Below are 27,956 nucleotides of genomic sequence, written 5' to 3' on the forward strand. Positions count from 1 at the left end.
TTACGATTAAAAAGTAGTACTCCTTGGTTCTTACTTAGAACTCCCCTGTGTGCACTGTTTAACAAGATCAGTTCTTTTCCTGGGTACCACCACCTTGGGTATTTCCTCACTCAAGTAAATGCTTCTTTGGAGTTCCCATCTGGTGGGTTCTCTGAAGAACGAAAAAAAGAGATCCAAGAAAACATCCAAGAAGAGACAAGAAACCTCAGGGTCCAGGGAGTGCCCTGGTTTCCACTTCAATGTTTTGACCTAAGCTGGGGTGATGGGTCTCCTCTCAGTGGCTGGGGCCTGCCTGGGTACCTTGGTGTTCAGAGCCTCTGGTCAAGGACCTCATTTCCCTGACGTCACTGAGGAAAGTGCTCAAGTATGGGGAACGCCAACACAGTACCCAGTAGGACAGTTGGCAGGGCACTCAGTGACATTTTAAAGATGTTTGCTCCCAGACCACTCAGCCACAAAGGATGGTTTCACTGTTAGTTTCTCAGCTACTGGGTGTTCAATTCATAGAAATCAATTATGGCAAGCTGAGAGAGGCCACCATCTGAGGCGGGGTAAAATCATGAAGCCTTGTTTGTTTCTTTCTAACAGGGACTGTATTTGTTATGTTCTTCTTGGTGGCATCTGGCATTTTTTAGCTAGGGATCAACAGAGCTCGCAACTTTAGCTGGCAACTTGGGACTTCTAAGAACTACTATCTGTTTACCACAATCTCCATATTCAAAGAATTAGTAGCACGTTTTATTTTTTTTAATGTGCGTTTTCTTTTTATGACTTTGCCATCACTTGGAAAACCCCATAACTTTCAAACCACAGAAAACAGTTCAGACCGTGATCACAGGGCAGCAGACAGATACCTGGAGAGTTAACAGTTGTGAATCTATCTTTCTATGAAGTTAAAAATCAATCTCTATCATTCCTCAGTCCATCCCTCTATCCATCTCATCCCAATCTTCAAGCTGAATAGTTGTCTACTGATCCAATTTGCAGCAACGTTTTTTAGTCTTAAAATATGACTCAGTGTGGGGTAAAGACGGATCACCCATTGATGAAGTGTTCGAGGAGGAAGATAAAAGATCCAGGGGCTTCCCTGATGGCTCAGCTGGTAAAGAACCCACCTGCCACTGCAGGAGATGCAAGAGACACGAGTTCAATCCCTGAGTTGGGAAGATCCCCTGGAGAAGGAAATGGCAACCAGTATTCTTGCCTGGAGAATTCCATAGACAGAGGAGCCTGGCAGGTTACAGTCCATGAGGTCCCAAAGAATCAGGCATGATTGCGTGCATCACACACACGGAAGGTCAGTGTAGCGATTATTAAGTTCATATAATAATGACAGGTGGTATTCAAACTCTCTCGCTCTTTGTCAACCATCTGCCCTAAGATTCTTTTTACTGAGTTCATATTTCTTAGGTACCCCATTCTAGAATAAAAGGCAGGCACCTCTTCACAAGGTCACAGAAAACTGGTCAGCCTTTCCACTATAGGAGAGACTAGAAGTCAAAGCTATTAGATGCATGCTTTGCTTCTTCACCTCCTTAAAATATTATTGCTACTACACTGTAATCATGTGTAAATTAATGCAGAAAAAAATATGGCCTCACAGGTAAAACCACAGCCAAGGCAGAAACATGGCAGAGTGGAAAAATCAAAGATTAGAGAGTCAGACAGACTAGGGTTCAAATTTGGTTCTCCTATAGAAGAGCTGTATGTCCATGGACAAGTTATTCACACGCCTTGTAGAAGGCTGTGGTTCATCACCTACAAACTGAATTAACAGTCCTCAGAATGTGGGTTTGGCGAGATAACACTAATTAATTTAAAGATAGTAAAAAAACTAAGTACAGTTATCTTAAGAGTATGGCAAAAATGATGAAGGTGTTAAAAGAGATGACACAATTTGGGAACTACTGCCATAGCAACAAGGAGGAAGCCAGAGGGAGGGGACACATGCCAGGATTCCCTGAGGTAGGGTCAGCTAAGGCAATGAGAGTCTGCTTCCAGAAGGCATGGCCTGTGTGCTCTCAGCTGGACACCACAACAGGTGGGTCTGCACTGAATCAGGAGTCAAGCTGGAAGCAGGTCAAGCCGGTGGCCGGACCCCAGAATTCAGCTGGCATGACTGAGAAGCCTGCACATTCAGATATCTGGGTGTTATCGCAGGAAATACCAAAACGTGAACCGAGCAGGAAGAGGGGTCAGATGCCATGGCTGTTTTCAAGGTCGCATCCAAACCGGCAGGAACTACCCAGGAGACAGAGCACCCGCCCCAGGAAGGGCGTGTATAGCAGGCGCAGATGGATTCATTGTCCTTCAGCCTTAAAGGCACATGGGTCTGGATTCTGATATGGCTTCCTGCTGCCTGCAATTATTTCTCCATTTGCTCTCCCAGTATAAGGCTCCTAGAGAGGGGGTACTTTCCTCTGTGCACATCTGAAGAGCCAGTGGGTCTCTACCCAGCAGCTTGCTTTCCCAGAACTGTGAAGCAGACTGCTGCTGCTGACGTCAGAGGAGGCTCTCTTTATGCCTCCATCAGAGTCCCTTCTCAGATCCAGGGCTGGGTGAAGAGATGGGTACTCCTGTCTCCTGGACTGAACACAGAATGGATTTTCCCATAGAAGAAACTGTTGTTAAGTAGAAAATTTTCATAAATAATGTTTTGTATATGTTCCAGGTTGTTACAGGATTCTCTGCAAGCTAGTCTGGGAACCAGACAACCAACTATACCACCACATCAGTGGCAAAATGAAAATACGGCTGTAAAAATGAAAAGTGGCTGTAAAATGAAAATATGGGTTGCAATTGTCCCATAAGTGGTGGCTATCTACACTTAAAAATATAGCATATTCCTTACTAGAGAACATGTAACACTACATATCTTAAATTTCATCTGTTTTTTAACATCTTCCAGAAAAAGACTGGTTTTATCATCAATTATGGCTGGTATTCAAGTTTTATACTATTGAAAAATAACTGATCCCCCTCCTCTCATAACAAAAGAAGGACCCAATCTTAACATTTGAGGATAATTCTAGCTAGACACATTGGGGCTTCCCAGGTGGCTGGCGCTAGTGGTAAAAAAATCTGCCTGACAGTACAAGAGACATGGATTTGATCTCTGGGTCAAGAAGGTCCCCTGGAGTAGGAAATGGCTACCCGCTCCAGTATTTTTGCCTGGAAAATTGCAAGGACAGAGGAGCCTGGTGGGCTACAGTTCATAGGGTTGCCAAGGAGCTGGACACAACTGAGCGACCGAGCACAGCACTAGACGTCAAAGTAATTCCAAACTCTAACTATCTCTCATCTGCACCAAATGGTTCATGGGATGAACTGAAATGACTGTCTTAACTCCCACACTGCAATATTGTCAGTAAATTATTCCTGATTCTGACCATAAGCGTTTAACCCAATATTTTCCACATTTGTTTGAAGAAAAGAACTACATGAGGCACTTTTAATTAAAGACAAGAATGCCAGGCCCTAGCCCAATAAGAAGTCAGAATTTCAAGAGAGAGGTCTGGTAGTCGTACATTTAAAGATTGCTATCCCCTGGTGAGACTTTCCTGGTGGCTCAGTGGTAAAGTATCTGCCTGCCAAAGCAGGAGATGTGGGTTTGATCCCTGGGTGGAGCAGAATCCCATGGATAGAGGAATCATGGTGGGCTACAGTCGATGGAGTTGCAAAAGAGTCAGACGTGACTTAGTGACTAAACCACACCACCGCTGATGAATCTCTCATCCACTCCAATGGCTCCTACCCTGGAGGGTGAGTTAGGATCACTTGGAGGGCTTGTGAAAAGGACAGACTGTTGAACCCCAGCCCAAGAGCTTCTGATCCAGTGGGTCTGGGGTGAGGCCCAAGAATTTGCACTTCCAAAAGGTCCCCCAAGTGATGCTGGTGCTGCTGGTCCAAGAACCACACTTTCAGAGCCACTTATTTAGCCTATTTAGCAAACATTGCAGCTGAATGCGGTCTTTTTTTTTCCTTCCCTCCTTGGTAGAAAACCACCACCGGACTCACAAGACTTCCTTTGGAGTAATAGCCCTCGTTCTTTTTGTTTGATGTCAGACAAATAAATTTACCACTGCATCTCAGCTATCTCTTATTGTGAGAAATAAGAAGGTAATGCATGAAAAGAGGTTTGGTCCTGTGACTGGCACACAATAGGCCTGCCTTAAACACCTGTGTACTTTGATACCCCTCTGTGAGCTATGCATGAATCTGCTGAGGTCTAGAAGCAGGTCCCCAGATTTGTTATAGGAACAAAATTTCCTTTGGTTAAAACAAACAAATGAGCAAGCAAACACCGGCTGACCGCATTTCTTTCTTGTGAGCTACCATGGAGTTACATTTTGAATATAACGTGTCCAACTTGGGAGAATACTCAGCTTCCAAACTCACATTTTCCCATGGAAATAAAAACAGAAGACAAAGAGAGATTAGATTCTGATTAGCCTCTCTGTTTAATTTTAACCAGGCTGAGTTTAGTACCAAGGTGTGGGTTCTTTTCCTGGCAGATCTTTATTATATTGTTTTGGCTATTTCTTGTGATATGAAAGTCACACACAGGAACCGCAGACTTTCAGAGTCAAAGGTGCCCTGGAGGCCGTCAAGCCCACCCGCCCACTCTAGGAATACCGCTGTAAATATCTCCAGTGTGCAGCGGCCTGTTCTCTTCTTCGATAGCCAGTGAGAACGAGCCCTGATCTGCTCTTCAGATAACACTAATCATTAGATTTTTTTCACCTTCTAAGCAAAAATCTTTTAATATCTCTGGTTCTAGTTCCACCCTCTATAGTGCCTGAGTCTGTCTAATCTCTCCTCCAATTGACAGCATTTAAAGTATTCTGAAATGGCTCAGATGTCTGTCTATTCCTTTTCCGTCTAAACATTCTGTTTTGTCAACCCATCATCAAAATTTCCACATACATAATATCCCTGGTCTTCCTCCTGTGGAAAAGGCCACAGGAGGAATATTTCTCACTAATATTTCTCACTAATATTGAGGATATTTCTCACTAAAAAAAAATTCCATAACATGCTTCACGTTTACCATGTCTTATTATCACCAACAGAAACAATAAATTGTTAAGAACAGTGGAGTGTTCTTTTCCAAACAGAGCTTCCAAGAGCCAGAAGCGACAACCACACCCAGTGACCCTGTAAGGCCTGCGAAGGCAGTTTCTGGACAGACTTGGAAGTGAGAGCCGGAGGCATATGGATGTGGATACCAGGATCCCACTTGAAAGAGAGATACTAGACTGCTACTTAAATTATCCAAGACCCCAAACATTTCTTTCCAAGGGAGACAGAGAGAAACAAAAAGTATTTCTTACTTTCTACGAAACATCTCTGCAAATATGCAGCCAACGCTCCAGAGATCCACAGGGGTGGCGTAGCTGGACTGAAGCAGGACTTCCGGAGCTCGGTACCACAGCGTGACGACCTGCAAGGACAAGCGGATCCGAGCGTTACTGCGGGCAACGGCCGTCTGCTTCACGCCTCATTCTGAGCGGTTTCATGTCGAGACTCGGTTTGGAAAGAGCTCCTAAAATCTTACGGGGACACTGAGATTGGAGCAGTAAGTCATGTGGGCTCATGGCTGATAGGTCAGGAAATTACATCATCCCCACAACCTGGGTTCCTACCTCAGACTCTGGGTGTCTTACTAGGATGGCAAAATAACTGAATTTCAGAAAGCAAAAGCAAGGACTTTAAAAAAACAAGCAAATGAACAAACCCTTACCTTAAAACTATGGTTTCTTTCTTAAGGGGCTTAAAAAAAAAAAAACAATACGTGGAAAACAGGTGATGGCAATGTGTTCAGCTCAATTCCCAGGTCAGCCATTTGGGGAAATTAGAAGATGACTCCAGGGGCTGTTGGATGGTGACCCTGAAGCCTGCAGAGCACCCAGGACAAGTCAAAACTACTCTTATCACGAGACTGTGGGGAATCAAAACAAAGCCCCCTTCAATGCCACTCTTGTCAGAAAACAAAACATGAAGAACCTGAGAGAGAACGTGCAACCTAACTGCTTACAGTGCGTGGAGAACGCCATCCAAAGGGAGGGACTCCTGCCTGGGAAGAGCCCTACTTTAAACCGAGCAGTGTAATAACAGATAAACCAAACACAACAAACTATTTCTGCAACATTGAAAGGTGAGGAAATCATATCATTCAGGTTCTAGATTTATAAGAGCAGATGGGGGTTTGAGTGCTTCTTTTTAGCAGAAATTCTATGGATGTCTGAATCGAAGATATATTCTTTCTTGTCAGGTAAGGAATTCAATACCGCATCTATTACATAGCATTTTACATTATTCAGATTCCTTCTATCATTACTCTGTTTACCTAATTGCACTTTCATTGATGTCTATCTAGATTTCCTGAAGTTCTGTTTATCTGCGTTGATGCTATAGAACTTAATGCATCAAGACTGCAGTAGAAATTTTTGGGAAAAAAAAAATGGTTGCCATCAATTGCCTTCTTTCCTTATATACACACTCCTCTCATTAAAGACTGGAGTTTAATTCACCTTCCCTTCCATCTGAGGTGCCCTTAGTGACTTGCTTGACCAACAGAATATGGTGGAAGTGACATCTGAGACTACCTAAGCTCAGAGAAGGCAGTGGCACCCCACTCCGAGCACTCTTGCCTGGAAAATCCCATGGATGGAGCGGCCTGGTAGGCTGCAGTCCATGGGGTCTCGAAGAGTCGGACACGACTGAGCGACTTCACTTTCACTTTTCACTTTCACGCATGGGAGAAGGAAATGGCAACCCACTCCAGTGTTCTTGCCTGGAGAATCCCAGGGACGGGGGAGCCTGGTGGGCTGCCATCTCTGGGGTTGCACAGAGTTGGACACGACTGAAGCGACTTAGCAGCAAGCTAGGTTATAGGAAGACTGATTACCTGAGCCTTTCTGAATGTTTGCTCTGAAGATGCTTCCTTTTGGAAACCAGCTGCTGTGCAATGCGCAGCCCACAGAAATGTCCCAGCCGACAGCCTCATCTGAGCTCTCGGCTGAAAGACCATGTGAGTGAGCCATCTTGGACACTGCAGCCTGACCAGTCACCCCAGCCGATGACTGTGGCTCCTGCCAGCATGACATGGAGCAGAAACCTGCCCACGTGAGTCCCACCAACTCACAGGATTCTGACTGATAATGAAATACATGGCCTAGTCACACGTGAGACCACATCGCTGGCTTTCAACCCTGACTGTGCACCAGGACTGGGGAGTCTAGAAAAACCCATGTGTCTGGGCCTTATCCTGCCCGTAACTTACTTAGATATCCATGGGTGGGGGCCCTGGAGTTCTTCTTTTTTTTTTTCTCTTCCTCCTCCTTTTTTTTTCCTTTTGGTTAAACTTCATTAGGTAACCCTAACCCTTGGCCAGGTTTGAGCACCACTCAATTATACAAATGTGTCTTCCAGCTCCTGCCTCCATGGTTTTTGATGACACTGTTCTAGTCTGACAAACTCTTTCTCCTCCACAGGTTGAAATTCTGCTTCTCCTACAAAGTTCAGCTTTGATATCATCACCTCTCTGGACCCACTGCCACTGAAAAATCATACCTTGTAATGGAGTTCTCGCAGAGTGGGACACAACTGAAGCGACTTAGCACATAATGTAGTTCATAATATGGGTCATTCCTGGGGCTATGGATCTGCTTTCGCCCATCATTAAGTCTATAACTGCCCATCAGAGTACTGAGCATGTCACAACTGTGTTTCAACAAATACCAAATTGATGATTTTAAGGCAATCATTCCTTAATAATAAGTGATAAGTGATAATAAGAAGATAAGTGGGAAAAATTCAATCCCCGAAGAGAAAGTACTCGCTACTTTTGTTAAGAAAAGTGATTCTGGGCTCCAGTGTCTAGTTACATAATGTATTTCTGTATTACTAATATTTCTAGCTGGAGGAACACTTCCCTGTTTCTCTAATACACTGTGAACCAAGTTTCAGGGGCAAACGGACCTTAAACTCCAGTGGTTCACAGATATAAACAGATACTGTGAGATTACAGATTTATCTTCTTACTTCAGTTTGAAATAGAGTCAAACGCATGAGATGAAAAGTTTAATCTGAATACAGCATTATTTAACGCTGTTTAAAGAGGCTGTGATTTCTGACTGATCACCCATTCTACAACATTTTAGTATAACTATCTTCACTTTTGGTACTTTAACCAGTGATACTTATTATGATCATCAAATAAATGTTTAGACAGCTAAAATAATAAGAAAAATATTGATATATTTAAGAAGTTCCTTTTGTTTCCTTTTAAAATTTAGTTACCACACAAAATGGGTAATGCATTTTTATCAAAAGCTTTAAAAAATATCTAACTTCCCTGGTGGTACAGTGGTTAAGATGCCACACTTCCAATGTAGGGGGGTGCAGGTTCAAACCCTGGTCATAGAACTAAGATCTCACATGTTGGGAGGCCAAAAAAAAAAAAAAAAAAAAAGTGTCTATTAATAATAACCATTTGGCCATTCTCTTTGAACGCTAGGTTAATAGATTTCCCAATATTGTACCACCCTTCTCTTCTTGGAATAAATCATTCCTAGTCATGGTTTATTATTCTTTTATTTGACTCAGATTTTATTTGCTACTATTTATTTAGGGCACTAACTTACACTGATGAATGAGACTAATCTACAGTTTTCTTTTTTGTGTGTAATTTTTCATGTTTGCTGTTAGGGATATATGCAAACTGTCCATCCTTTTCTATATTCTGGAATATTATAAACAGCGTACGAGTAATCAGTTCCTTGATAGGACGCACTTGTAAAACCACCTGGATCTGGATCTTTCCAAGCAGTATGTTTTTAACAGTCTCATGACTTTCTTCTTGGTAATTAGTCTGTTCAGGTCTCAACGTTGTTTTGAGTCAATTTTGGTAATGATAAGGAATTTCCCTATGAAAATCCTTAGTCTAGATTTTAAAATATATTGGCCTAAATTTATACAATATTTCTTGCAATTATTTTCATCTCATTTATTTTTTTGGTTTTCTGAGAAAGGAAATCTAATTTTTTTCCTCTTTATATCAGTCAGGGTTATTGACAGTTTAGCTACATTATTAAAAAACTGATTTCAAAATGTCTTCTCATTTTGGGAGGCCTTACTGTTTTCTAATTTATTGACTTCTACTTTTATCTTTTTAAATCCTCCCTCCTAATTGCTTTCTAAAATTTATTTCTGAGTTGAAACTTGGATACTTTATTTTCACTTTTGATTAATGATAGAACATTTAGTTATATATTATTAAATAAACCTTCCTCATTTTTGTTCAGCTTTAAATAATACATAATTTATCTTTAATTTTCTCTTTAAGAATAAACTAGTATGAAGAATTATTTAGAAAAGAGTTTTAAAATTTCCATATTATCAGATATTTATGGTTAACTTTTACTTGCTGGATTATTTAATTGCTAGTGCTATTACATCACAGCCAGAGAATGCAACCTGTGGAATGTCTACCCTTTATGACTATGCATTTTACTGGCTTTTGTTTCATAGGATATAAGAAGAGTACTCTCTTTTAAGTGTAAAGTTCTTTATTAATTAGTTCACCTCACACAGATCCTTACTTATACTCTTCTATACTGTGTCAAGCTGAAAGATAATTGAGTCTGTGCTTTCCTTCCCCCAGAATCTCCTTGTCCTTCTAAGGGTTTCTGCCTTATACACACTGGCTTTATGTTTTAATATGTGAAATTAATTACAACAAAATATTATTCAGATAATAAAAATTTGGGTGACAGTAGACATAAAGCACAAAACAAACACGCAAATGCTTCTAAGTCAGCTACAAAATATAATGGAAAAAGGACCGCATTCACACGGTAACAAAAAAATGTCAAACACCGAGGAATTGAAAAAAGCAAGATCTGTATTAAAAAAATGACACACTATTATTGAAGAATATAAAATAAAAACTAAATAAATGGTGAGACAGACTATGACTAAGATGGGAAAAAGCCATATCATAAAGATAATTATGGTTCCTGCATTTAACACAAAAATGTAAGACAATCCAGTGATGTGGGGGAGTAACTTAACTTTGATAGTTAGGTGCCTCTGGCGGAATAACACTTAAGAAGAGCCGAAAACAGTTTGAGAAATTAGGATGAGGGGGATTTGTTCTTTGTCACCAAAATACACTCTGAAGTGAAGTGAAAGTCGCTCAGTTGGGTCCGACATTTTTCAATCCCATGGACTATACACTCCATGGAATTCTCTAGGCCAGAATACTGGCATGGGTTTCCAGTCCCTTCTCCAGGGGATCTTCCCAACCCAGGGATCGAACCGAGGTCTCCCGCATTACAGGTGGATTCTTTACCATCTGAGCCACTAGGGAAGCAGGTACAGCAAGTAAAACAGTAGGTGCTGACAGATTAAAAAATGAATAAAGTTCAGAAAGAGAATGAGATATTTATAAGGTGATATTTACAAGATATTTTATAAGATATTCTGATAGGCTGAGTTTCATCTTAAAGAGAGAGAGAATGCACTTCAATAGGTGAAAGCAAGACAACTGGCCATTCATTTGGAAGAAAAATAAGTTTGATCCCTACTTTATACCATGTATAAGAAGAAAGGAACAGAGCTAGGAAAATGTATTAGAAGAAAACGGAAGAGGACCTTGGGATGTGGAGGCCTTTCTCAGCATGATGGGTAATCTAGAAGCCTGAAATGAAAAGATTTACAGATCCAGCTTTTTAAAACTGAAATCCTCTTCAGCAAACACTGTAAATAAAGGCAAAGGGTGAATGACAACCTGGGAGAAAACATCTAAAACAAATTATATCAATAAGACAATACAAAAGAAAAATGGATAAAAAATATGAAAAAAATTCAAAAGAAAAAACTAGAAAAGATACTCAATCTCATTGAAAGAAAGAAAAGAAAGAAAGGAAAAAGAATGAAAGAAAAGGGAGAAAGGAGAGAGAGGGAGGAAGGCTAACACAATAAGATAATACAACAATATACAATAAAGTAATACAATCAGAGAGCATCATTTTTGCCTGATGGGCAGAAAGGACAGAATACCACTATTCAGAGTTGGCCATGGTATGGAAGGAAGGAAGGAACCCTTTATGTTTTAAATGGCAAACTGGCACAACCTTTTTAAAGGACAATCTGACCGTATCTATAGAATTAATAGTGCCTATGTCTCTGAACCAGAGTTCCATCTGTGGGAATTTATCCTATAGAAATACTCAGGCTAGTATACAAAGAGGTATTTGCAAGGATGTTTACTCCACAATAATTCCCAATAGAATATTATTCAGTCATCAAGAAAGATGAGTTAACTGTCATCCTGCCCATTCCTGTTCACATAAAAAGATATTCATGATACACTGTTACGTGAACAGGTAAGTCTTGAAGCAGTGCAAAATTTTTTTCAATTTTTATTAAAGATTATGTGTGGGTATAAATAGTCACTTATGCATACAAAAATGCCTGCCAGGATTCTATACATAGACACCTAGCTTTAAGAGGACAGCTGTAACGGAGACGTGGCATTGCGGGAGGTGGAAAGTGGGAGAGAAAGGAGGGGCTGGATGACAGTCTCAGAAGCACAAGGCCAGTCAGCTGCTGTTGGTAAGCACATTTTATAGCTGAGAAAACAATCAGAGAGGCTGGGTAATTTAGCCAGAGTCAGGGAGCGGCCACGTGGGATTCTCCTGGGCACTGATTTCAACCTCATACTTCCTCCTCAGCATCCAACCCAGCCCCCTTCTTTCAGCACTCCAAACACGCACACATCAGCAGGCAAACATACAGGTTGCAATTAAAGAACTGAAAGAAAAGGATTTTAAATTTTCTTTGAAATATTTTAACATGAACTTAAAAAAAAAAATCTCAAAAATGCAGCTATCCTTTGGGGTTAAGTGATTTCCTCTAAAAAAAGGTTAAAGAAAAAGGCTTCATTTTTGGTTCGAAACCACAACAGTGCTCTGCATGGTACACATGTATTCACCAAATTCCCATTTGATAACTTCAGTGAAAGTTAAGATTTAAAAATCTCTCTATTATGTCTTAGAGATTTTTAATTGGGCTATGTTTAAATCATTGTAACAAGGTGAGAGGAATGAGATTCATTCACTGGGTTTATGTTTATAGTCTTTTTGAACCATCAACATTTATCTAAAGAGATATCTTTTTGGTTAATCCTTATAAAATTCAAATGCATGAATGCCAAAAAGTATGAACTACACATTTCTAGTTGATTCTCCAAGAAAATAACCCCAATGCTGTCCAGCTACTGCCAAGTCACTGCAGTCGTGTCCGACTCTGTGTGACTCCATAGACGGCAGCCCATCAGGCTCCCCCATCCCTGGGATTCTCCAGGCAAGAACACTGGAGTGAGTTGCCTTTTCCTTCTCCAATGCACGGAAGTGAAAAGTGAAAGGGAAGTCGCTCAGTCATGTCCGACGCTTCGCGACCCCATGGACTGCAGCCCACCAGGCTCCTCCGTCCACGGGAATTTCCAGGCAAGAGTACTGGAGTGGGTTGCCAGTGCCTTCTCCCAATCCTCACTTTAAGTCACTGTAATTTTAAAATATCTGAAATGATGACAATTTCTGTAATTTCATAGGATTTCAAATACATAACTTCCAAGCTTCTGAGAACAAATTGTAACAAATTTCCCTGACATTAAAGTATAAATTCTGTTTCCTAAGGAACTACTACAGTTCTGTACCTCTAAAAATTTCTGATGGAAGACTGCCTCACTTAAAACCAGTTTAAGTCACAGGAAAGCAGATTTACTAATTTTTAATAGAAAGTTTTATAAAGAATGAACAAAACGGATAAAAAATGTTTCAAGGTTTTAGTGCATGAAGTAACATAGAAAACTTTCAACAATATAATCAGTTAATTTCTACCCACATATTCTCTCAGTTTAATAATTCTACATACTCTTAAAAACAAAATATAATGGTCAGTTAAAAGACATGTTGTGTAAACAATCAGTACAATGTATAAAGATCAACATTTAGAAATCTAAGACAAAGGTGGCTTCTAAGGGTAACAATGATGTTGTCTACTAAGCAAAGATAACAATAGGAACTATGGACAGAGTTTGGTGGTTGCAGCCAGCTGGAACCCAAACAAATATGATGTTTATTCCAATCACTACATGTATTAACAGCCTCTAGAGGTGCTGGATGGATTTGGCAATAGGAGGGGGAGCCGAAGACAAGGGGAGTTCAAGGATATTTACACAAGTGGATGTATCTGTTTAAACTGCTTTGATCGCTATTCACAATTTTGTGAAACAGTTCAGTACAGTGTAAGATAAAGTAGAGCCAAGGCCAACTCTGACTCAAAATACATGTCAGAGTAAAGCATTCTTACTTAATATTAGATTTTGCAGTCTTTAATTCATGTACCCTTTCACCAAGATCCCGAAAACCTTAGCAGATATTCTCTGAGTCATCCTTAATCGATGGCTACGTGCTTAAAGAGCATGGAAGCACGGTAAGGACATCGTGCTGGGCCAGCTTCCCTTTGCCTCTCTGCACGGGGGCCCCATTCTTGGGAGGTGGACCTGTGTCGCCCATTTGCCTTCAGCTTCTTACTGGGTTTGGCCAATGGGAAGCCAAGGCAGGAGTTCAGAGAGAAGGAGAACAGTGAGGCTGAGTCTTTAACCCCTTGATTTCCTCCCAGCAAGGTGGTCCAGAGCTGGCAGAGCGGTCACCACAAAGTCAATGTCCTTCCCAGGCAGCCCACTCCACCCAACTCCAGTTAACTGCTCCCCATCACCCTTCAAGCCTGGGAATGAATGGTAACAGCTTATGCAAGTGAGACTCAAGTTCATACCATCCACTGGGCTTCCCCTAAACCCACTTCTTTGTCAATCTTGTCTCTGTAAACAAACCTTCCTTGAATTGTCTTATTTTGAGTCTGCCATCTATTTCCTGCTGGGACCTGACTAATACATCCAGTTTGCTGATGAAGAAACCACTGTGGGTGGTGACTTTTTCTCAGCTTTCTTATCTGTCATAGAGGACATTTAGACTGGATGACTTGTACAGGGACCTCTGCTAGCATTCTAAGAGGTCTTAAATGATGTAGCAATGGTAATGACTTAAAAAATCCATATACTGTATAGAACCAATACATCCTTGCCTGCTCTTTGCTTTAGTAAGTACTCGTCGGGGGGAACAGTGTGGTGATTCTTCTGGGGCCAATTTCAGTAAGTCTCAAATGTAAACTTCTGTAGCGATTTCTGAGAAATAAGGATAAAATCCTTAGAATAACTCAGGATTTTTACACTGTCCAAGTGAAGGCTTTCTAAGTTGTTCTCTAAGCCGTTTATTTACTTCACACCAGTATAAAACCTTCTGTTGTGAAGTTGTTGTTTAGTCGCTAAGTCGTGTCCGACTCTTTGTGACCCCATGGACTGCAGCCCACCAGGCTCCTCTGTCCATGGAATTCTCCAGGCAAGAATACTGAAGTGGGTTGCCATGCCCTTCACCCTTCTCCAGGGAATTTTCCCAACAAAGGGATTGAACCCATGTCTCCTGCACTGGCAGGTGGGTTCTTTACCACTGAGTCTCCAGAGAAGCCCATACAACTCTCTAGTATGTCTGTTTCTTTCCTCCAGAAGATACCCATGCTTTTGCAAAGTGAACATCAAAATTAGTGGTAATTTCACTGACTTTTCCTAAAGGGTCTCAAAATTCAGTTCTTTAAAATCATACAATTAAGAGACTATAAACCATCAGAATTTTAATTCTTTCTGGCCCAGTATTGTCATTATAAGGCCAATTAAATGGAAAGCATTAAAAGAGGACAATGCCAATAAAAGTTAACATACAAAGTACTTTTAACAAATAATAACAGAATCATCTCAACTAGACACATTTATAACCTAAGGGCCAGAAAAAGATGTTCTGGTGTATGACAAAAAAATGGCAGAAGTCTACACAAAAATGTCTTCAGATTCTGGGAGTTGAGCCAACGACAATCATGGCCTCTGCTGTGCATCTGCTACCCGCAGGAAGGCTGCCTGTCCTTCCAGAACCCCAGCTGTCCAGACTCACTGGGGACCAGCCAGTGGGGACCACCTCTGGCTCCCGTGTAGATGTACTGGCTTCCAACTACCTGGTCACTGCTTCTGTGGTTCTCTCTGTGGCATATTCTTTCCTTGAGTCTCTGCTGGTCTGAGTGTTCACAGATCACTTCCTCCAGGAAGCCTTTCCTGATGTCTTAGCTGGGGGTGGTTGCTCTCCCCTGAGTTTGCATTGCACCGTCACAGCTCCTATTTTCCATTAGAGTCATTCCATTCATCCGCCACAGTGTACACAGAGTGTCAATGCATGGAAGGTGCTCACTTATTATCTGATGACTGGACACATGAAAGAACCACAGGGAACTAACTCCTGGGGTCAGTGCTGATGGTAGAGAGAGGCAGTCCTCTACCCTGGAGAATATAGGGCCAACAATGTCTAAAATAACTGAGGACCTGAGTAATTCTGCATTTTTATTTATTTATTAAATTAAAAAAAATTTTTTTTGGCTGCATCATGCAGCATGTGGGATCTTAGTTACCTGATCAGGGATCAAACCTGCATTCCACCCCCCCGCCCCCGCCCCCGCCCCGCTGCATCAGATACATGTAGTCGTAACCACGGGGAAGCCCCACTAACCGTGTATTTTTAAAAAAGGAACTGTATCTGTGGAGGGAGGCGGGCTGAACCTCATTTGATTCTGAGAATGTGTCAGAAAACACAAAGCACAATGGCACAGGGCAAAGAGCTGAGCCCAAGGTGAAGGGAATCTTTGGAGAAGAGGCGCTCTGTAGATAGAAACCTGTGTCCTGTGTCTGAGGGGGACAGTGACCCACTAAAGGATGAATGAAGGGGAGTTCAAGGATCCAGGCTCTGACCTTTCATGATATCAGTGAAAGTGAAGTTGCTCAGTCGTGTCCGACTCTTTGTGACCCCATAGACTGTACCCTACCATGCTCCTCCGTTCATGGGATTTTCCAGGCTAGAGTACTGGAGTGGGGTGCCATTTCCTTGGCACTGACCATCTCTTTCTAAGCCTTACGCCTCTCCCATTTTGCTCATGTCTAAGCAAATTTACTTTAAAAAGGTGTTATTCTAGACATCAAGTCTTTAAAGGTTCAAGTGAACTTCAGTTCATCAGTGAGTGTGCACTCTAGGAGAGCTACCCTGTTATCCTAGACAGGGTGGGTCACAACCAGAAGAGCAGCAAGTCAAATTAGCTGGCTGAAGGAGAACTTGGGGTGGGGTCCCAGGGACTTTCCAGTAACCCCTTGGCCATCTCTTTCCCAATCAGTCCCTTAAACAATTGTTTTCTGGACAGGGAAACTTGGCGTCCTGCAGTCCACGGGATCACAGTCAGACACGACTGAGCAACAACAAGGATATTCTTGGGCAACTGCTTTCCTAATGTGATGCACAACTCCTGGGGGGCATCATAATGGATGACCCTCAAGTCCATATGGTATCCAGAATTCTGATGCACACGTCCAGCTGTCTCCTGGACATCACCACTTGGTGCTCCCATGCTAAGTCACTTCAGCCGTGTCCAACTCTTTGCGACCCCATGGACTGTAGCTTGCCAAGCTCCTCTGTCTGTGGGATTCTCCAGGAAAGAATACTGGAGTGCGTTGCTGTGGCCTGCTCCAGGGGATCTTCACAACCCAGGGATCAAACCCGCCTCCCTTAAGTCTCCTGCATTGGCAGGTGGGTTCTTTACCCCTAGCGCCACCTGGGAAGCCCTGGTACTCCCATAGGTACTTCAATTCCAAAATGCACACACTGTCTTTCCTCTTAGATTCCCTCTCTTTGCAAGTCAAGTCACCAGCCGCCCAGGTTCCTTCCCACACAACCCAATTCTCAATCAAGTCACCAGACCCTGACAGTTCCACCATTAACTGCTACAGGTCACAGCAGCTTCCTCAGGGGTCTTCTTCCACTAGATTTTCTCCCACTCTGGCTCTTCTTCTGTATCTACAGCTGTGCTCACTCCATTCCTCCTTAAAATCCTTCCACCGTTCTTGAGAGCTTTCAGGGTCAAGTTCAAGTTCAACTCATGATCTGGCTCCCACCCTCTCTCTGGCTTTATCGCCTGCTCCTCCTTTATGGGAAAGCGTCCTCCACCCGTTTAGAGGCTTTATGGTTGTACAAACATGCGTGCTATGTCATGCGTGCCTCGTGGCCTTCTCATAGATTGAAATCCTTTCTCTGGAAAGTTCTCTCTCTCATGACTCCACTCTTAATTCCTGTGAGTCTTGCCCTGCCTGATCCTGCCCAGTTACATGGAAACGCAGCACTTATCACACTGTATTCCATTCACCGTGTACTCACTGCCTGTGCTGTGTTTAGTCACTCAGTCATGTCAGACTCTGCGACCCCATGGACTGTAGCTGACCAGGCTTCTCTGTCAGTGCGGATTCTCCAGGCAAGAATACAGGAGTGGGTAGCCATGCCCTCCTCCAGGGGATCTTCCCAACCCAGGGATTGAATCCAGGTCTCCCATACTGTAGGCGAATTCTTTACCATCTGAGGGTAGAGGCTGTTCCTAAGTGGACTTTTCATCCTCAAGACCTGACAAAGCATTGTGCATATGAGGTTTTTTTTTCTTTTTTTTTTTTTAAATGTATGTTCCACTTGTCTGGTGCTTCTGATTTAAATGTATTTCCCCCTTCAACCTATCCCCACACCAACAGGAATGCTAAGACAACTACTCTCTTTCTTTCATTCACTCATTTTTTTGGGGAAAAAATGTTTTTTTCCTATTTGACTTTTCAATATGAAAAATAGTATGTACTGTATATTTAAAGCATAAAGAATAATAAACTAAAAACCTAAGGAAGTACCAAAAAAAAAATGTATGCTTCAAAAATGCAAGGGTAGCCAGAAGACAGCAGAATGAATGGAGGGTTCCAGGGTTAGTAGGGATACCGAGGGCAGACGAAGGGGTTTCTAATATAGTAGGAATTTATAGGGCTTCCCTGGTGGCTCACTAGCAAACAATCCTCCTGCCAATGCAGGAGACACAGGTTTGATCCCTGATCCGGGGAGATCCCACATGCTGAGAAGCAACTTAGCCCGTGGGCCACAATTGTTGAGCCTGTGCTCCAGAGCCCACAAACAGCAACTGCTGAGTCTACACGCTGCAACTACTGAAGCCCGAGTACCCTAGAGCCCACGCACCCTAGAGGAGCCCGTGCTCTGCAGTAAGAGACGCCGAGCACCACAGCCAGAGAGTGACCCTGCCTGCCGCAACCAGAGAAAGCCTGCATAAAGCAAAGACCCAGCACAGCCAAAAATAAATAAATAAACTTATTTAAAAAAAAAAAAAAAAGAATTTTACAGACTGTGGTCATGTCCCCATGCCCACACGAGGCATCCTTAGAGTCCACCAACATTATCTCTAATCAACAGATGACTTTTTAATAAAGTGTGAGGACCATTTTATTTTTGGAAAATGAAGTTTTAACATGCCTGAAGGGCCCATGTTTTCCTTCAGGCCGTATTGTTTAAATTTCATCCTGAACTTGTGAAACTTAAAATAGTTACTACTCGCTAAATGTCTTATTATGTTTCAAGCAACAAACGCACTCTCTTTTTAGAAGTACAGTATAGTGTAGTTTTGATTTTGACACTGAACAATCACACACTTGATCTCTCTCTGCCTTCACCATAGAAACCAAGCAAATATTTGTAGACATTCCTTCAACCTTCACAGATAAGTAGAAACGAAAATTATTCTGCACACAGGATATGGCAGGCTGTAGAGCTCATCATTTCCTTTTAAAGGTTGTTTTAACACTTAAGAAAATCTATATGCTTTGGGAAGCCTCATCACCACTCAGACTTGGAAGTAAATTTACAAACTGACTTTTTATGATAAAAACAGCTGCATGTCTCTTTAAGTCCACGCCTTCTTCCTCCTTGGTGACTATGTTCATTCTTAATACAGGCTGCATGTAAAACTATTACGTGAACACTTGTAGGTTATTTGGCCAAGTGACGGAAATGGATGCACAGTTTGAGGACCTAAGTTTAGGCTCAAACATTCTTCAACATCTTAAAATCTGTGGACTCTACTTTCCTTAAATGGGAAGGGTGTGGAGTTTCTGAGCTGGAAGGAACTACCAAGGTATAGCCTATTCTGAAAAAACCACTCTCCCCAAAGTTTGTAAGGACACACCTTCATCTAGAAGGTTCACAGAGATGCATGCTAACTAACTAGTCGGGGCAGCTGGCAATAAACGTAAGGTCTCCAGAGGACTCCAGAGTTCCCACTATATCCTGTGCTTTCACTATTAAAGGCAAGAACTAAAGAAAACATGCTCCCAGAGATTAGGATGTTTCATGCCATTCGTTTAGCAAGATTAAAACTGCAAACAAAAAAGGAGAAGGCCACAGTGCAGAGGACTTAGATTGCACCATTAGGAATTCTGGTTAGAAAGAAGGAAGTATGCTCTGACAAGAAGAACTGTTAAACAGCAGATGGATTATTGTGGGATCTTGTGTTATTTTGTGATCTCTTCTCTTAAAAGTTTTCACTTGTATCCCATCTGGGGGGTAAAGAAGCAGGTTAGGGAAGAAGGGAAAGAAAACATCTGCAGAGCACAGAAGATGTAAAGTCCTGTGCCAGATGGACCTCACCTGTCTGCGTGGAGCATCTGCAGGTTAGTGGTATGAAGTCAGTATCCATGACTCTATTTTTAAAGATAAGGAAGCTGAGACTCCAGAAATTAAGCAACTTGTCCAAGACCCAATCAACTAGCAAATGGTACAAGCAAGATTTGAAACAAGGTTTATCTGATTCAGGTTGACTCTCAGTGTAGAGACTTATCTTTGTTTGCTTTTTGGTCTTATGCCTTATTATGACTTTAAGTGTCTGTATTTGTAAAACAATCATTTCTGGGAATTCCTGGGTGGTCCAGTGGTTAGGACGTGGTGCCTTCTACTGCCATGGGCCAATTTCATCCCTGGTCAGGGAACTAAGATCCTGTAAGCCACGCTGGACAGCCAGAAACAAAAGCAATATGCACAAAAGCAAAACAAAACACCCCCCTCCCCAAACAATCATCTCCATAACAATGTGAGTTAATAGGAAAGCTGACTAGAACAAAAGGCATGTTTCCCCCATCATGGACCCCCCTCCCCAGGTTCATGATATCCCAAGAACAAAAGAAATGTTTCCCACCCTCCTGCCCCTCCCCCTACCCAGGGACATGCTGTCCCAAAGGATTTCACCAGTTGGGGGTTCAGGATCGTGGATGGAGGGTCAGGAAGGTGTCCCTACCCACAATGCTCTAATGCGGTGTGATCACCAAAGGCAAGTTCGCTATGTCCTCCCAGAACATTCCTTCTCTGGGGACCACAGCAAAAGACCTTCCCCTGAAACTTGCTCTCCTTCTGCATTCCCTGTCTCTGCAAATGAAACCCCATCTAACCAGTTCCCCAAGCTAGACTCTGTGGCAGACTCGCCCTCACCCATTTAAGCTGACACAGCTAACAGGGTGCTTCTTAACGTGATAACACAGCAAGATGCACGAGCACTAGGGCTGTGCAAACCAGAGAACGCAAAGTACAGTTTGGACAGCCTGGATACTGCCACCCACTGTTTCATTCACATCCCTGGGCATACAATATTTTCAGATTTGAAGGTTCAGTGTAACTGTATGGACATAACATTGTTCTGGATTTTATGGTCTGATTTCCACATTATTAAAAAAGAGCAAAGACAGATGGGTAACATGTGCCCTTTATTTTCCCTTTCTTTCCTATGCTTAAAGAATTTTTAGTATCTTTGTATCTTCTCTGCAAGGAGGGGAAGGAAAGGATTACCAAAAGAGAGGATAGTTCTGCTCTTTAAATACTTATAAAATACAGAATTTATTTGCTCTTGATGAGCTGCAAGGCTTCTCTTAAAATTGTCTCAGTTTCTAGGAGAAACCACACTAATACCAAGGACTCACCAGTATTTCTAGGTACATCCGCCCTCAGGAGAGAGAGACATGTGTGAACATAAAAACCAGAGGAAGGCTTCTCACCTATGCTCAGGAGCTCACGCTGCACATGTGTTCGGGGCAGTGTGGTTGCTGCATGCAAAGACGACTTGAAAGGAAAAGTAACTCTCCAGTCTGGGTATAACTTGGCTTTTACCTCAGAACTAATTCAAAGAAAGATGACTTTTCCATTTATAAACATTTCAAAGAATGTTGCTGCTTTCTAGAAATCTGTGGCAGGTAAGCTTCTTTTATCCTTGAAACTGTCAGGGCTTTGGTAAATGGCCTAAGAAGTAATAACAGTGATATCTAAGGAAACATGCAGATTACATAAAAACTTAAATTATTCTTTAGCCATTGAAAGGTAATCTTAAATCACCATTTTAGCTGCTTAATATATTGAGGACCCTGATATATGGCAAAAAGAAAAGCAGGGCCATAAATTTCAGAGTTTTATTGAGATATATCAATTACTTCTACGTTTTGGTTTATAGTTTACAGGCTGATGTTCCAAGTCTGTGTCATCCCTTGGCATCTAATTAAACCTGGAACAACATATACTAGATTTATGTAAGATGAATATGCTGTATATATGGACTCTAGAAAGATGGTTCTGATGGACCTGTTGGCAGGGCAGCAATGGAGATGCAGACACAGAGGAGACTCGTGGACCCAGAGGAGGAGGGAGAGGTTGGGACGGACTGAGAGAGCAGCCTGGAAATACACACTTTATCACGTGTGAAATGGACAGCCGGTGGGAATTTGCTGTATGACTCAGGGAGCTCAAATCAGCCTCTGTGACAACCTACATGGGTGGGATGGGAGGGAGGTTCAAGAGGGAGGGGGCAGATGTATACCTGTGGCTGATTCACGCTGATGTACGGCAGAAACTATAACACAGCACTGTAATGCAATTATCCCCCAAGTAAAAATAAATGAATTAAAAAAAGAAATATATGCTGGTTTTCCAAAGGTTGTTAATGGGTGAAGTTTCTGTGCAAAAAAAGAGGGTAAGATATAAACTCAAGGAAGAAACAAAGTTGATAGCTAAAAGGTAGAGTGTGTCTTTGATATAATTCAATTTGTTTTATGTCGAAATGTATTTGTCTTCCCCAGAAAGCCTCAGAATAATTTCTATAATAAAGTTAATTTCATTTTAAAAAAAAAGATGCCTTTGGTGAAGCCTTCCAGAACATTCTGAGAGGCTACTGGCTCTACATTCCACACCTCTCTTATAACCCCGGCTGAGGTGTGGTATGACCACAAGAAGCTGCTTGCATCTCCATCACCCCGACAAGACTTACTGGCAGCACTGGACCTTAGTTACCTTTGGATCTCCAAAGCCTGGCCCAGTGTCTGGCATACACCAGGCATTCAATGACTGTGTTACGTGCGAGACCAAGAGAGAGGTTCTTGCAAATTTTTTCCCAAACTACAAAAACAAGACCAGACCAGGGGGAAAAAAAAATAATACATCTGTTTTAGATTATTCTGAAGATACAAAAGGTGCTTCACATTCATAAATAAGGAAGCAGAATCACATTTATACATTGTACCTTAGAGGAAATTTCTTGTAAAGAGCAAATAAGCTTTAGCCACCTATTGCCAGCTCTCTCTCTCTCTCCGTGCCCCTAACCCTTACATATGTACACACCTGGGTACCCACCACTCAGACGGAGATACAGAACATTTCCATCTCCATGGAAAGTGCTCTCTGTCTGTCTTAGTCAATACCATTCTATTGACTATTCATCATGGATGGTACTGCTGGGTCTTCTTGCGCTTCATAGAAAAGGGGTCATGCAGTTTGTGTGTCTGGCTTTTTTTTTTTTTTAACTCAACTTAATATGTAAGTTGTTTTATTAACAACTTGCTGACAATATCAGTAGTTTGTTCCCTGTCCTTGCCGTGTAGTGCTCCATTGTGTCAACATGCCAGAATTTATTTAGCCATTTTTTTTTTTCTTTTGATGGGTGTTTTAGTTCTTGGTTTTAGTGATTAACACACATGGTGAATGAACATTCTGTTATGAGCATTTTTGTGCATGTCTCTTATTGGACATAGGCACTCATTTCTCTTGAATACATGTATGTATGTATCTACTTGTCTGTCTATCTATTGAGAGAGGGAAGGCATATGGTCAGCAAATACTACAAAACTGTTTTTCCAAGTATAGCTGAACCATCTTATACTCCCACTAGGAATGCATCAGAGTTCCAGCGTCTCCACTTTTTTGCCACCATTTGACGTTCCCAACCAGTCAAGTTAGCCTGTAGTGGAGCCTCTTACACTTTGATAAATTTATGAGAACATAAATTTCCAAAACATTATAATATAGTCTGTATTTACTAAAGCCCTAACTTGAGTCTTTGAAATGGCAGAATCAATAATGATAACTATCATTTGTGTGGCTCAATAGATTAAAGACGGTTTTTCACTTTTGCTCTTGCTAACTGACTTTCAGCAAATTTCTAACTCTTTAAGCATCTGCTTGTCCTTCTCTGGAGGCATATAACTATTTATACAAAGTTCTTAGGTAATGTGGGTACTGAGTAGGGAAACTATACAGAAAAGTAGTTTGCAATGTTTCTGCCAAGATTCTAAGTTAAAATATTAATAACGTAGAAACTGTAGAAGTTGGTGGAGGTGGTTTTTACTAGATTTCCTCTATGAACAAAATGCTGAAACATCATTATAAAGTACAGAGTCGTACCTGTCAGTACACGGTCCTGTAGCCTAGTTAAGAGGCAAACGCTCGGCTACCGGCCCCTGCTGCCACATTTCCCTCTGAAGAGGTCATGTAGCCACTTTTCCTTCTGTGGTGAGCCTGCGTTCACATTCACTCTGGCATGAAATTTAAACACAGGGAACCATGACAACTATTCTGGGGGTGAGGGGTGCACTGCAGGACAATAATCAGTATACATGTGGTACCATTTTCCTTTGTTTAGAAACCTGAACAACTGGAAAAATTATTTTCTTCATTTGCTAGATAAACATTTGCAGAGTGCTACTGGATGGCGGGCACTCTGTGATGGTGAATGCACCTCAGTTCCTGCACTTGCAGAGCTTTAGCGTCTGACTGATTTCAAAAGTGCAGTGAGAAGCACAGGAAGGAATACTGTGACTCAGGCCAGAAAGTCACACACAGCATCTGGGGGCCTTTACATTCGGCTTCAAAAACAGGCTGAAGCCATTCCATCAATATTTCCTATCAACTAAAACATTTCCAGTAAGAGATGAATAATTGACAGTATCTTGGAGAAAATGAGGAAGGAACCCATTTGGTTATACTGTTAAGTCCTGACTGTCTATACTCCTGTTTCCCAAAGGGAATTTAGAAGACAATAATGCCAAGATATGTTTCATCAAAAAGATCCTGCATGCCACAACAAGGAGTGGAGATCCCGCGCCATGACTAAGACCTGACATAGACAAATAAAGGAATACATAAAAATATTTTAAAAAACAGTTCTAAATAAAACAAATTTGGGAATAGGCTGAATCCACTCTCCTGAAATTCACATTTTTAACCCCGGAATATTAGAGGATCTGAGAAGTTTTACATTTAAAAAAGAAATCTATTTAATTCAACATTTACTAAGTATTACTGAATTGTGCCTCCCCCCTCCCCGCCCACACATATAATACCTCTCACTATCCTATACAATTAGAGGTCCTTGGAAAATGCTTTGAAAGCAATGGTCTAAGACAACGTCCGGTGTTAGGAGCACAAACAACCCAAAATAAGTGTGGAACGTATGCTTGCACGCAGCTTAGCCTTCTTAACTAATGCCATCTTGAAAAAATCAGAGCTGGTGTAGCTTGCTTTAAGCAAGCAATGTAAATGAAAAGCTGGTTTTGCATTGAAAATGAAGGTATAAAAAGAAAATGTAAGTTGCAAAAAGATCATTCAGGGCTTTGGTATAACCATCATAGCACCGACCGCTACTATATAATATACACGCGGAGACGGTGGGGCGGTCTTGCTACGTCTGTATTAACTATACTAACTATATTCTGTAGTACACACGTGCTCACATTTAGAAAGCGGGTATTTCGAATAAGTTATTTACCTTCAATTACCTTTTTATGGTAAAAGTAGAATGGAGAAAACAGTTCTGGTTAATTAAACTTTCTGGCTCTTGGACACCAATTGGGAAGAAGCTTTTAATTGTGTAATATGTTGAAGTTCACCAACAGGGTCTGAGACTCTAAAGACAAATAACAGACAGTGCCTGTTCTGGAGGGCTTCACAGTCCAGCAAGGCAAATATAAAAAGAAATACTGTATTACAGTGTGGCTGGAACTACAGTAAGAACTATATGGAATTACATGGAGAAAGCTCTATGGAAACACCAGTGACTTCATCAAAAAGAATCAGTGATTTATTACTCCTGCATTAAAGTATGCACAATCTGTCTGTATACAATAAAAATGTAGCTGCAATTAAGAAATTGATAAATATTTACTAAGCATCTATTATATTATATACTATAAATATGCATGCCAGACTTACTTAAGTGTCAAATTACTACAAGTCTCATAGAATTTCATATTGTTCTCAAAAGAAATATAAAAAATCCTCTCAGATTGCTGGGCGATTTTATATCCAGAATTTGAGGGAGTCAAACAAAAGTAGAATTTTACACTTTGGAGAAAGTCTAAGGCAAAGAACACCACAGGCAAGCAACCCCTGGGATCTGTCATCAGAAATATACTTATTACATGCGTTCATTCATTTCATAGTTAAAACCAGCAGAGGGAGTAAACCTCTTCAAGGGAAAACCTCAAGTATATACAAAGAAACAGAAGACCTGAGAGGTAAAGAAAGCCTTTGACATTTTTAAAGTTTCTGAAATGTAATACAAGAGAACAATAAGCAGTCACTGAAAAAACTGAAGGATGTCAAACTCTTGCTCCCATGAGACTTATGGGACTGAAAGTCTGAACCATCCCATCTGAAAGCCGTGGCGATAGGAAACACATTTTGCAGCAAAATCGAACTCACTGACGCTAACAGGAAGGACCTTCTGTAGTGCATTTGCCAATGAGTCAGAGGTAAATGCGTGCTGAGTCTCACTCCCAAGATAAGTCTATATATACCAACCAACAAAGGCAGTACCGTTCTGCCTCAATTGCCAAGACTGAGAAGCTGCTACTTGTGAAGAGAATGGAAGCTTCTACCTTGAGATACCTGAATCCTTTGTGACTGTTACAATAAATTCATTTTTTAATGGAGCTATACAAGGCATTCCATGATTTTTTCTCATGGGGAGTATTGTGAGAAAAAGTGTCTATTAATGAAAACCAGGCATTTTTATGCACTGGTACCTCCATGATATTTTTTTGTCCTTGCTCTTTACAGGGTACCTCACTGATTGGAACTTTTATCACATTTACCATGTTATACCAGACTATAAACCTCTCAAGCATAATCTTTCTCCTAATACTGCATACCCCCACCACTCAGCACTTAATTTCTTACACAGAGGTCGTGGACCAACAGGGGCTGATGAGAATGACTTATAGGAGTTTTGAAAATAATAATAGCAATCTGTTTTGCTCAGTCCCAAACTCTTTTTGTTGTTGTTGTTACAGGATATATTTTCTCTGTTCTGTTGCTTGCATGAGAACCTAAAACATACAAAGATAGGTGACATTTGTTTTTCTTACCTAGGTTACTGAACAGAGTCACACGGAGAGAGACAAGGGGAGGCCAGGCTTAAGACCGGGCAGGCACGCACTCAGAGGAGGCGCCCTGATGTTCCAGGTTTCCCGGTCAGCACTGCACCCTATCCTATCTGTCCGGTCTCACATGCCACCAAGTTTTCAAAAGGTCTACTAGCCAGTAGCAAAGGTCACTGATGTGTCCGTAATAGCACTCTCTTTTTTCTCCGCAGTTTTGCCAGAAGTAACTTCCCTGGTGGCTCAGATGGTAAAGAATCTGCCTGCAGTGCAGGAGACCCAGGTTCAACCCCTGGGTCAGGTTCAATCCCCTGGAGGAGGCCATGGCAGCCCACTCCAGTATTCTGACCTGAAGAATCCCATGGACAGAGGAGCCTGGGGGGCGACAGTCCATGGGGTCACAAAGAGTTGGACATGACCGAGTGACTAACACACACTTCTCTTTGCCAGAAGATTGTCTTTGCTATTAGTCTTTAGGAAGGACCAACTCTGGTTTCTTTTTCCATTTTACACTTTTTTCCCCCTTAATTCATTCATTTGTATGTCAAACATTATTTACTCCTGCCTCCTGATTTATATAGACATTTTTCTAATTAATTAATCATTCTGCACTTCAACAATGTTTCTGTTTTTCATGATGAGTACATTCATCTTTAGAAAACAGTCAATGCAATAGATGCCTATTGAAAAGACTTCCTTTTCTTTTATGGTCCTTGGATTGATGCTTTTGCAGTTAGAGTCAGTCTTTCTTATCTAGTCATAAAAGCATTTAGTGCTCTCAGTTAGCCTCCGTGTATAGCTTTGGTCATATTGTCAGCTTTGATGGAGAGTTCACTGTAGTATGGTAGAGTCAGTCTTTAATATGAGACATGTTAAATAGGCAAGAGAAAAAGAGAATGCTATAGGAATTGAGAGAAACTTATCACAGTAAAACTGAGGCATAACAAGCCGATGAGCTAAAGAGTTGAAATGCCAGTCACTAGACACCTTGGGGATAAGTAGGGACCAAGACTTCATGCTACTTCCTGCTCAGGGTACAAAAGACCTGCTCATAATCACTTCTGCCAACTTCAGCCTATGGAGGCACACCCACGGTGTGAATAGCAGCATCGGTGTACCTCATGCCCACCTCTGGTTGTCAGGGAGCTCATCATGCAGTACAGGGGCTACAAGGCTAGATGGAGTAAGAGAAACAGTCCTGGACTGAAATCTAGAGACCTGGTTTTAGTTCCAGATATATCAG

The 27,956-nt window shown here is 41.6% G+C and overlaps 1 protein-coding gene across 3 annotated transcripts in view; it reads right to left on the bottom strand.

Moving 5' to 3' along the window:
* Nucleotides 1-27,956, bottom strand: part of CDK6 (cyclin dependent kinase 6) — a 248,447-nt gene that overhangs the window by 68,732 nt on the left and 151,759 nt on the right. For all 3 annotated transcript variants that reach the window (XM_055589718.1, XM_055589717.1, XM_055589719.1), the window contains exon 5: nt 5,334-5,443. In XM_055589718.1, the coding sequence (XP_055445693.1) occupies nt 5,334-5,443 (110 nt within the window). The remainder of the gene's footprint in view (nt 1-5,333; nt 5,444-27,956) is intronic.

This window comes from Bubalus kerabau, chromosome 8 (genome assembly GCF_029407905.1).
Source record: "Bubalus kerabau isolate K-KA32 ecotype Philippines breed swamp buffalo chromosome 8, PCC_UOA_SB_1v2, whole genome shotgun sequence".
NCBI classification, from domain to species: Eukaryota; Metazoa; Chordata; class Mammalia; order Artiodactyla; family Bovidae; genus Bubalus; species Bubalus kerabau.